Genomic DNA, 11,540 nt, shown 5'->3' with positions numbered 1-11,540 from the left:
TTGGTAGGCTGAACAGTGGTCCTCAAAGATATCAGGTCCTAATCCCTGGAACTTGTAAATTTTTTTACATTTTTTTTTTACCTTGTAGATGTGATTAAAGGTCTTTACATGGGAAGATTATGTTTGGTTATCCAGCTGGGCCCTAAATCCAATCACAGGTGTCCTGAGAGCGAGGCAGAGGGAGATTTGACACACATAGAAGGCCATGTGGCCACAGGTCCAAGAATGTCAACAGCCACCAGGGGCAAGGACTAGATAGAGCCTCCGGAAGGAGCATGGCCCTGCCTACACCATGATTTCAGCCCAGTGATAGCGATTGTGGATTTCTGACCTCTATAACTGTGAGAAAACAAATTTCTGTTGTTTTAAGCCAAGCTTGTGGTAATTTGTTACAGCAGCCACAGGAAAACTAATACAAGTTGATGGGATGCAACTCCATTTGCCATGTCGTGGTTGACTTACCACCACAGGTTAAGCTACAAATACAAGAACTGAGCAAAAAAATCAACAAAAGCATCCTGTGAGAAACTGGCTATACAAAATTTATAATGTATATTTTGTTATTTGCAATTTATGTGCTATGCATCTTTTATATCTGTACAATTTATAACATTATATGTATGTGTGTATTTGATATATACCAGGTCTTGTATCCTCAGCACCCAGCTCAGAGCTTGGCACACAGTAGGACAAATATTTTTTGAATGAATGAACATGACTTTGGACCTGTTTCCCCCACCACACAACAGGGTTGGAGGAATGGAATGGGCTCCCAGGTGGGCATACTGGCGCCAGATGTTGTTATATAGCACCTACTATGTGCAAGACTGGACCGGGGGCAGACTGACGAGACTCAGCACCTGGCCCAAACAGCTGGTGCCCCAGGAAATAGCTGGGAAGTCAGATTCCAGGCATCAGTTATGGGACCCACTTCCTTAAGGCCTCCACAGGCTTGAGGACTGCTCAGAGGATTATCAGTCCCAGAGATGGGGTGCCATGGAGCCACTGTACAGGTGCAGTGACTAAAGCCAATGACACAGCAGGACCTGCTAGGGCTGGAGCCCCTCCCATCCCTCAATCCTGCAGGGCAAAGGGCGTCTTTTCACCCAGCGACTAGGAAGAGGTCAGGTCTGGCTTTATCACAGCTACAGAAGAGTCCCTCCCAGCTCCCCAGCTGTCCATGTGCGCCTCCATCCCATGCTCCAAGGCAGGAGACCAGGCACAGAGTGGGGGGGTGTCCACCTCTACCATGTAGTCTGGATGATGTTTTGCAAGTCACTTTCCCTCTCAGCTCGTGTCTTCTCTCTGGGGCATCCAGGGCCCAGTCTGGCCAGACAGAGGCTCTGATCCCCTCTTTATGTCCTGTCACCAATTTGCAGGACTGAGCCCTGGCCAGTCACTTGCTTTCTCTAGGCTCTCTTCTCTTCTGTTAAGTGGGGAGTTAAGTGGCTTGCCAGGTTTCCACAGCAAGAATGTGGCCAAGCAGACTGGCTCTGGGCAAGCGAACGAGGGAGACTCTAGACCAAAGCCCTTGACCAGAACCTGAGAGCCAGGTCCGGAATCTGGAGGGACTGAAAGCCCTTGGGCCTCAATTCCAGTCCATCCCAGCATGCCTGCCTCATGCCTGCATCTGTACCAGGGACCAGAAGTGTTCTGCTCACTACTGGTGCCACAGTGTGGGCTTGGCTGGCATATACTAAGAACTCGAGAATTCGTTTCATGTGCAAAACCACTTGCAGATCTTCTACAAAGGCCAGGCTCTCCCCTGCCTCTGCTCATGCTGTCCCTCCTTCACTGGCACAGGCCTCTCCGAACACCTTTCCAGAACTCAGCAGGGGATGGTCCTGGCTCCTGTGGGCCCACAGTGCCCCAGCACATGGACACACGGTTTGTGAAGTCCATCCTCCTGGGAGGGGGAGAGAAGGCAGGAGGCAAGTCCACCTTCAGCCCTGAGCCGTGTCAGCAACAGGTTGTCTCCTCTGGAGCCCTCGTGGGCAATGAGCTCTGCCCATTCCCAACCCATTCTTAGTTTAAGGAGTAAATAAAGGGATTAAGGAAGCACCAAAGGCAAGCCCTCTCTTACGATAACATCAGACAACTGTTTCAAAATATATTAGATTTGGTTTTTATTGTAGAGCACACATATCAGGGCAAAGTGCTGCACACACACAACTACAAATCATTTTGGGGAAAAAAGCTGTAAAAAAAATAAAACTGCAACTGCTTTAGTTATGCAGTTCCAACTTGAGGAATCCACACTGTCAAAGGAGTTCTGGCCCCTGAGAGGGGCTTCTTGGTGGTGGCTGCCCCAGATTTCTGCAGTCTTGGGCCTAGGCCCCCCTGGGGTGGTGGCAGCCTGGGGACTTGGGAAGGCCTCTCCACTCAGCAGGCCTGGGTCTTGGCCCTGGCTGGCAAGGAGACATTTCTAATGAACCTAGATCAGCAAAACCTTGCAGCCTTAGAGGGTCTGAGTAGGTGGAAACTGCCTACGACTTCATTTATTCCCCCCCCCTTCATTACTATTTTTTAAAAGCCCCTTCCCTGGTTCCCACACCCCTGAGGCAGAAGAGACACACAGCCCGCAGGCCTGAGTTCTGGCCTTGGGTGTGCGCTGCAGGCAGACAGAAGGGGCAGGCCCCTTCCTATAGGGATGACATGGGGAGAAGGCCCATGTAGGAGAAAGGAAAGGGAAAGGAAAAAGCCAAGACTAAAGGAAAAAATAAAAACTCAAAACAAAACAAAACCCCTACCACACACCACAATTTTCCATACCCCAAATGCTAGACTTGGAAGGACACCAGTCCCTCTAGCTAGAAACAATTGCTAAAGCTGCCCCAACATGGCAAGTCTAACTGTTCCATACAATCACACGCAGATGCCTGAAAGGAGCAACCCAGCAAGAGGCATGCTCTCAGCAACAGAGGTCAGGACCACTGCAGCCAGGGACCCATGAGCAGAGGAGGCCAGGGGGCATGGAAGCACTCCGGGGTGGGGTGCAGGGGCTTGCACTGTTGAAGCCCCTGTCCAGTCATCCTGAATGACTCTGCAAACAGGAAGAGGATGTTTGCGTGAGTTTCTGGGGCCTGGAGAGCAGGTGAGAGGTGGGAGGACAGTAGGACCCCTGTGGAGCCAGCAAGGCCCAGGAGACCTCAACCCAGCAGAGACATAGGGGAGGGGTGGGCAGAAGACTGAATTTCATTTACAACACTGAGATTTACATTGAAAGCAAAACAAGAATTTTCTTAACCAAAACATTTTGTTGCTTTTAAATAAAACCAGCCTGACACAGCCCCACCTGAGGAAGGCTGCCCCCCATGCCTCTTCTAGCCACTCCAGCATAAGCTTCCGTCAGCCTTTCCATCCAGGAAGAAAACCAAGAACGTGAGAACCAGGTCCCAGCCAATTCTGTTCTTCAGCCTTACCAGGCAACAAAATTGAGGGAAAAAATGTAAGGATCAAAACAAATAAACAAAAAAATCCCCTCAAAAACGAAACAAAAGAAGGGGCAGCTCCGTGAGGAGTACCAAGGTTCCAGAGAGGATGGGGCCTCAGTGCCTCCGCATCTTCACCTTTCGGGCAGGGCTGCCTGCCGCCTCTGAGCAGTCCTCCCCAGACTCGTAGGACTTGCGCCAGTAGTTCTCGGAGCTGAAGCTCCCCCTCCTCCGGTGTGTGGGCAGCAACACCGAGCGCCGGTTCTCTTCCTTGTCCATCTCCAGGATGCGAGGCCTGTGGGGGGAAAGGGGTTAACCAAGAGGCTGAGGGCCTCCCACCTCTGCCTCTGAGATGGCTCACTCCAGCTCACGAGGGGTGGGACTGGCAGTGTAGTCCCTGCCCACTTACTGGGGCTGGTGGCCACTCCTCATCTTTGAGACATTACCCAAGTACCCTGTGGGGTCTGCTTGGCTCCAAGTCCAGTGCCCCAGGACACTGCCAAGGCTGCCGGACAGAGAGACCTTCCCTATTCCAGCCTCAATCCCCTGCACAGCCCCGCTGCCTCCCTCTACTTCTCAGGCCTCCCCTCTACTTCCGCTTTCTCTCTCTGCTCACTAACCCCACCAGCCCCTGAAACCACCATGCTCTTCCTGCCTCAGTGTTTCAGCCCATACAGAACCTCCTGCCTTGACTGCCCTTGCCACAGGTCTTCCTCAGCCTTCTGGTCTCAACTTAAACAGTGCTTCCTCAGCAGTCTTTGCCAACCCTTCTGAAATGGGTCCCCAGTCCGCCACCTTCCAAGTTCTGCGCTTCCCTCCTAACATTTAAGTATAACCCACAAGAGCATTTGTCTGGGTGGACTGAAAAAGGGAAATTGTGGGCAGGCCACTTACCAGTCTCGCCCAACCCCTTCTCTCTGGATAGAGGCAATCAGTCAGGGGTTAAGGGTGCATGCCACCAGCCCAGGGGAAGCAGACACAAGGCTTTAGAGAGGTGGGCAACACCAGGCTCCTAATCACCTCCCATCTCACCCTGCAGCCAGGCCGCAGGAGGCTTTGCTGGCCTTTGCTGAAGGTCCTAAGCTGTACCTGTGAGCAGCATCAGGGTCTGCTTTGCGGTGGGACCGCTTGGGTTTCAGAGCGGGGTCCCTGTTGTTTCCCGATAGGCGATCTGAAGCATAGCTGGGGGGCAGCACAGAGCTGCTCAGTGACTTGGTTTCCAACCGGGGTGCATCTAACCTCGTCCTGCAAAGGAAACAGGCAAGAGATCACAAGGGGGGCTCTGGTGGGGTGTGGGCCCTATCAGACCAGTTCTCTCTCCAGCCAGGCTAAATGGGGAGGCTGGCAGCTCTGTTCTGTGCCTCAATCTCCTTGTGGTTCAACTAGCGATTGGTCTGGCTGACTTCCAAAGATGCTCCTTCTTAAATACAGGCTCAAGGGAAGGGATCTAGGATACTTCTGTTTGGAGACTCCCATGATTAGGATCTGCTGCCCAGGGGCAAGATCCCAGGGCGCTCTTTCAGCTGGATGAGGCAGCCCCACCTCACCCCACTCAGGCCCAGCGGTGGTCCAGGGGCATGCACTCCACCTGCCAGGGGACCGAAGGCCCACCGGTGGGCACCAACATACTCCATCAGGCTGCATGGCCACCTGAAATACCAGGATAGGAAGGCTGCCCGGTCCAGGCCTGTGGAAGAGCTGGAGAGGAACAGAGTAAGCTTCCCTCTTCTCTCACACAGCAACACTGAGGCTGCAGCTAACAGAAGAGCCCATACCCAGCTCCACATTTACAACCTTGGCTCTGGTCCCACCACAGCCACCTGGCAGCTTCTCCTCGTTCCAGGATACTGACACAGCCAAGGGTTTTTGAAGGCAAAGTCTCCACCGACCACTGGGTGTGAGTTTTAAGGAACACACTGCCTAGTAAATGGAGAACATGCAAGTATGGACAGGGAAGAGGGGCTGGAGAAGTTGGGCAGGAAGGTGGTTGTGGGCGTGATCCAAGCCCTTTACGAAGCCAGGCCAGTACAGCAAGGCACAGGAAAGAGGCCTCGGAGGAGGAGTGCCGGGGGCACAGCTGGCAGAAGGCCTGAAGGCACCTTGCCCATTGGCTGCTGAGCACAAAGTAGTCATTTGGTTTTGAGAAGAAGATGCTGGGGGTCAGGGCAGGATTCAAAGGACATCCTCAGAAAAACACTGAGAGAAAGAGAATGAAATCCGAGAGATGCTTTGCCTGGCGCTCTTGGTAACAACTACAACCAGTCCTCACAGCTCCCCCTACCCCTACTGGCTGGTTTGCTATAAATAGATGGGGAGGGGCCGGCCGAGTGGCACGATGGTTGGGAGCTGGCTTGGGGCGCTGGAGGGCCCCGGTTCGGATCCCACATGTGAGGGCCAGTGACACTGCCCTCCACAGCTAAGATGCTGAACAACAGCTCAATCTGGAGCTGGGCTGCTGTGGGTCGCCGGCGACAGCGTAGGCTGCGGCCTCTGTGGTGGTGGGTTGCCATGGGCTACCGTGTGTGGCCAGCAGCCGCGGTGAGCGGCCGTCCAGAGACCGGCGACTGATCTGCCTCACCCGGGAGGAGCGCAGTGATGATGCCAACTTGGGCCGGTGGGGCGGCGTCCTCCACAACTGGACTGAAGAACGGGACGACAGCAACTTGTCTGTTCCCCTTCCCCGGTTCCCCAGCACTGTTCCCAACCCCCCAATTCCCCAATAAAAATAAATAAATAAATATATACATACATACATACATAAATAAATAAATAGATGGGGAAACTGGGTCAGAAAGACAGTGAGTCACATGTCCTGGAAGTCACGGGAGAAAGGTTTAAACCTAGGTGAGACTCTCAGCCAGACCTACACACCTGTGGGGCTGGAAAACACAAGCAAATCCTGCCACACAGGCACAGCTGACATGGGCCAAGCCCTGGTGTAGTCCAGCCCTTCCTGGGCTACTTACTACTCGGTGGCCTGTCTGGGTAACCAGGGGACAGTGGTGGTAGCCCCTCACTATGAGTCTAGGACTGCTGGAGAGGCTGGGGAGAAAGGCAGGACCAGCTGAGATTGGACAGACAGGCCAGGGACATGGACTGGCTCTGCTGCTCTCTACCTGCCTAAATGAGGGAAGGGTGTTGGGTCCCCGCCCCCCATGACAGCTCTGTGGCCATCAAGGGGCAGCTCCCAGAGGAGGAATTACCACAAATGGCCCTACCAGTCTCCTGTACCCGCTTTGGAGACAGTATAAGCTCTGGGGTTCCAAAGGGCTCCTGACACATCCCCTAGGGCTGTTAGAAGCACATCTCAGAAAGCAGAAGTTCCTGCCCTCCCTCCACTTAAAGAGCCACCAAGCTGCAGGAAGTCAGGCTAGAGCCAGATCCCAAGCCCAGAGTCTACCAGTAGCTTAACTTCAGAGCTGCTCTTGCCCGGGAGCAGGTCTGACCCCTTGGGGTTCAGTGTACACAGCCACAAGTTTGGAGTAAGGAAGCCCAGTTCTAGCAGTAAGGTCTGGGTCTGGGCCTGGGCCTCCTCGAATGACAAGAGGAACGAAGACCTGCGTTCCAGGTCTGAGTCAGAGTCCAGGGGTCACAGCAAGGCACCCAGACACATGAGGTGAGGGTTACCCAGGCAGACTGCCATACCCAGGAAGGTCACCCAGGGTGTCAGGACAGCCCCCAGGACAAAGCAGGGATTGGGCCAAGGCATGGGGGACGCCACACCAAAGGGAGGATAAGCCAGCATTAATGTAACACATCATGTGACCTGAGGGGAAGGGAGGGAGTTGACTCTGTCCCAAGTGCCCCCCCCCCCATGTTCCTTTATCACTCACGGAATCCAGAGACGCTGCTGGGAAGGATTATACCCACTGTGGGGGTAGGAAGCAATGCTAAATCAGAGACCAAATCACCAGCCTAAGTCACGTAGCTATGATCTGACGATGGTCTCTAAAGCCCAGGTGGGCTCGTTTCACTGCAGCAGACAGCTGTCCAGGCCGACTACCATTTCTGGGAGATGGTGAACCACTCTGCACTTCAGGCCCTGCTGACAACCACTCTCCCAACTTCTGGCTCCAACCTCACTAAGCACCCTTGTGCTACAAAGCCTGGCTTTCCCAAGGGACTGAGGAGGCAGGAGGTGGTGCAGCAGGCATATCTGAGCACCCCCTTGTCTACTGATTGACCTGGGACCCTAGGTCTAACCTCCAGCACCCCCGAGTATCAGACTCCACAAAGCCCAGACCAGCGCCACTCTTGCCTACAATAGTATCCACCCCTGCGTGGCCCTGCCCCCCATCTTTCACCAACCTCCCTCCTTTCCAACACCCGCTCTGCTCCCCACAAGGCAGTTCTGAGACAGGTGTAAAAGCCTGCTATTGTCAGAAGAGCCTAAAAGGCACAGGAGGGCATTACCCAGAGAGGGCGCCCCAAGCACAGTCCTGGGCTTCCAGCAGACCTCTTCCTACACAGCCTGAAAGATACCCAGGCCCCAAGGACAGCCGGTGCAAATCATTCAGCCTGGTTACCACCATGTCATACACACGTGCATAACCCAGAGCTCCAAGAGCCAGGGTTCCACAGATGCCAGCCAGATAACAGGGCCCGCATCGTGAGTGCCCAGGGATCCCCTAGCTCAGGCCTGGTAAGGTCTAGCTTTTCATCCTCTGAGAACTAGGAGGCCAGACGCCAAGCTTGCTTTCCCTATCTGGGCCATGGATTAACACATCTCCCAGAGTCCCTTTCTTCCGGCCCCATGTGACACCACCTTCCCCTACCCTGAGCTAGCAAGATCAGAGGGGAGCTATGGTGAGGAAGGGGCTAGGAGAAGCACTCTCAGCATTCTCGAGTTTAATCATCCCCAGCACAATTTCCCCCACTCACAGGTGAGAACACAGGGCTCAAGTAGCTGACTTGTATTCCACAAGAAAGGGGCAGAGCCAGGTCAGGAACCCAAGCCAGTCACATCCCGATCGTTTCAATGCTCCCTTATTCCTTGTACAGGTTGTGGACACAACAGGCTGGTCAGGCTGCGAAATGGGTACTGTGTGTGCATATGGACATACACTCTCTGGACCAGTGAACAAAAGTGGGCTAACCCTTGGCACAGGGGACAAGAATCATGAAAACAGGAGCAACGGCTGGGGTATCAGTGAGGATGATGTCTTAGGCCTGCCCAGGGTCAGGGAAGCCAAGAGCCGGCCAGCCCTGAGGGACGAAGGCCAGAGCACACCCTCCATTTCTCTCTCACCCTCAGCTCCTCCACACACACAGCCGCACATCTGAGGTGCTCTGCTTTCAGGAAGGGTCTCCCCGACCCCTGGGACCCCTTGGTCCAAATGAGCAAATCAGCCATTTAGCTAGCTTCTTATGAGCAATCTCTCCATGCACATCTCCCACCCCATTGGCTCACACACCTCAATGTCTCCCCAGCGCTGTCCAGGTTTCTTTGGCACAGCACAGTCTATTCTGACTAACTCAGGCTGTATCCATTACTCCACCCCATCTCTACTGTGTTCCAGAAAGGACTACCTAAGAGTCCCGGACTCCAAGTCACTATAAAGAGCCTCTCTTCTGTGCCTGCCTGAAGCCCACATGTTGACTCCCTTCAGGTGGTACTTCTCTGGAAAGCCTTCCTTGGCCAGTCCCTGGTGAGGTGCTGTCTGCCTTTCCCGAAAGGACAACAGGAATGAGAAGAGACCATATTGAACACATTCCTGGCACTAACAGAGTCTAGCTCAACCAGCCTTGGTTAACACTTGGCAAATGAACGTCCAGCTGCTTTCCCCAGCTTCAGCCTACTCTGAGTTGAGTGTCACTTGACCAAGAAGTGTATTTACACTGCCTTGGGCCACCTGATCTAGTTAACTGGAGAGGCGAAGTGTGCAGGAATCAAGTGTTATACACAGACCCGGTGCAGCCCCGGGGGCCTCCTGAACACCAAGGGACTGGGTGCGCTGGCCACCAACTGGAAGGCTCCGAGGGCCCAGACGCCATGTCCTAGCGATCAGGTGCTGATCCGAGGCCCATGGTGCTGATTCCTTCATCACCCCTCAACTGCAGAGGTCCTCTGTACTTCCTGCCTTCCAGCCTTTGGGCTTACCACTCCCGCCTAGCGAGCAACGTCTAGCTCAGGAGCCGAATCTACCCATCCTATCTAAAACATGACCCCACTCCAAGCTAGATATAATTGTTTGGTTTTGCTTTTTTCCTGCTGGGCCCCCGTTTCTAGGACAGTGCTCACTCTGCTGGTGTTGCCCTGGCATGGGAAGTGCCCACCTATTGCATAACAAGTACAAAGGGAGGTGAGGTTCCTGAAGGCCTGCCTCAGGTGACCTGTGCACTATAGATGCCTAATGTTTCCGAATCAGGAATCACTGCTCAAAGGTCATTCCAAACCAGGTCACCTGAGGCAGCTCACCTGAAGCAGCTCACTTCCTACCTAATGAAGCCCTTTTCCAGAGTACGCACCCCCTACTCTGAAGGTTAATGTGTAGGCAGCACTCTGCCCAGTGCCTAGCACCTAGTAGCTGAGTGTTTGGCATGGAGCAGCTCATAAGGCCCTTTAGAAAGGCTGCACCTCAGGGAATTGTGGAAACCATGGAACACGCACCACCCCCAGTCCTGATGAACTGCTACACCCCACAAGTTGGTCAGCCCCTGCATTCTCTAACCAGTAATTTAAAACTTTAACCACACCTTCAAAAAAGTTAGGTCCAGCTTCCCTGCCAGGAGGACCAACAATTGACCAAGATGCACATTGGGCAGCTTGCCCTAGAAGCACTGGGGCAAAGTGACATTCAGGGAAGTTGAGGGATGCTGAGGGGCTGACCAGCCTGCAGTTATTGCCTCACCCCACTTTCTGGAGTAGCCCCCTTGCCATTGAAAACACTCGCGCTAATCAGCTCTGTACTTGCACAGCAGAGGCAAGAAAGCCCTTCTGTGTGTCAGGTTGTTTCTTAAACTCAGCAGCCACACCAATGACACACTGGGGCAGGAGCAGGGCTTGGAGTGTGCCACTGTGCCAACCACCAAGGGACCACAAGACCCAGCATGAGACGCAGGTTCTAGACCTCACTCTGCCATCTACTGGTAGTGCCCCCACAGAGGCTGTTAACACTCAGCTGCAACCCAAGGATTCCACTCCTTCAGAAGCTCTCAGGTCCCTTCCAGTCTCCCCGTCCTCCCTATGAGAAATGATAGCACCACACGCATGAAAACTCAGCATTAGCCACATTCAAAGGAGCTGCATTGTGTTGAACCTGACAGCGCTTGGCAACCGCCCACCCATTTCCCATGAGGCCGAGAAAGACCATCCAAGCTCTGACAGACCTGCGACAGTGATAGCACCCCAAGGCCCTCCCTCAGTAGCCTATGTAATCTTTATCCAAACTTAAGGGAGGACAGCCTGCCTCTACCCCTCTGCCTATGAGGAGGCGGGCCAGGCTCAATATCCAAATTCTGCCCATCTAGACATGACTTCACCAGACGACATCGAGTCAGCCAGGTGCCCACCAAGGCCGTATCCTTGATATCTGGGCAACGTCTGGGCCTGGATGCTCCCCTTTCCATCCTGTCACCAGCTTGTCCTTTTCTAAGACAAGCTGCTCCTCCTCAGCCTGATTTGTCCTCCTCTGGGCCAGGCCTCATGCTGAGTCCTAGATGACAAGGGATCTCTCTGCCCCCACAGAATGCAGATTTGGAAATGCACAATGGCAAGTGTATGGGCAGTGACAGTCTAAAGGGGGAGGGGGTGTACTGAGAGGACTACAGGTGTATATGATGCTTCCTGCATGTGACAACAGTCAACACCTGAGCTCTGAAGGATGGCTAGGTTACCCAACTTTCAGTGTGTGTATGTGGGTCATTTCGGGGGGGTGGGGGGTGGAGCACAAGATGAACATGTAAGATGGGAAAGTATTCCCAATAGGCCACATTGTTCCAAGAGCCCAGGACCCAAGACAATGGACCATACCAGGAGCCGTAAGTACTTCCACATAAGTGAGTAGAAGAGATTAGGCTGGACGGACAAGCAAAGCCAAACAAGTGGCATGAATCTGATCCTGCAGGCAACAGCCTGTGCCTCAGCTGCCTGGGGAAGCCAGGGGGGAG

The 11,540-nt window shown here is 53.7% G+C and overlaps 1 protein-coding gene across 1 annotated transcript in view; it reads right to left on the bottom strand.

The window, feature by feature from the left end:
• Positions 1-587: 587 nt before the first annotated feature.
• ALKBH5 (alkB homolog 5, RNA demethylase) overlaps positions 588-11,540 on the bottom strand; it is a 23,081-nt gene continuing 12,128 nt past the window's right edge. The window contains exons 3-4 of the mRNA XM_019656728.1: positions 4,521-4,676; positions 588-3,726 (exon numbers count right to left, since the gene is read on the bottom strand). Of these exons, the coding sequence (XP_019512273.1) occupies positions 3,549-3,726; positions 4,521-4,676 (334 nt within the window). The 3' untranslated portion in view covers positions 588-3,548. The remainder of the gene's footprint in view (positions 3,727-4,520; positions 4,677-11,540) is intronic.

This window comes from Hipposideros armiger, unplaced genomic scaffold (genome assembly GCF_001890085.2).
Source record: "Hipposideros armiger isolate ML-2016 unplaced genomic scaffold, ASM189008v1 scaffold_264, whole genome shotgun sequence".
Lineage (NCBI taxonomy): Eukaryota > Metazoa > Chordata > Mammalia > Chiroptera > Hipposideridae > Hipposideros > Hipposideros armiger.
The sequence above is the reverse complement of the archived record's forward strand: the minus strand, read 5'-3'. Positions and strand labels throughout refer to the sequence as shown.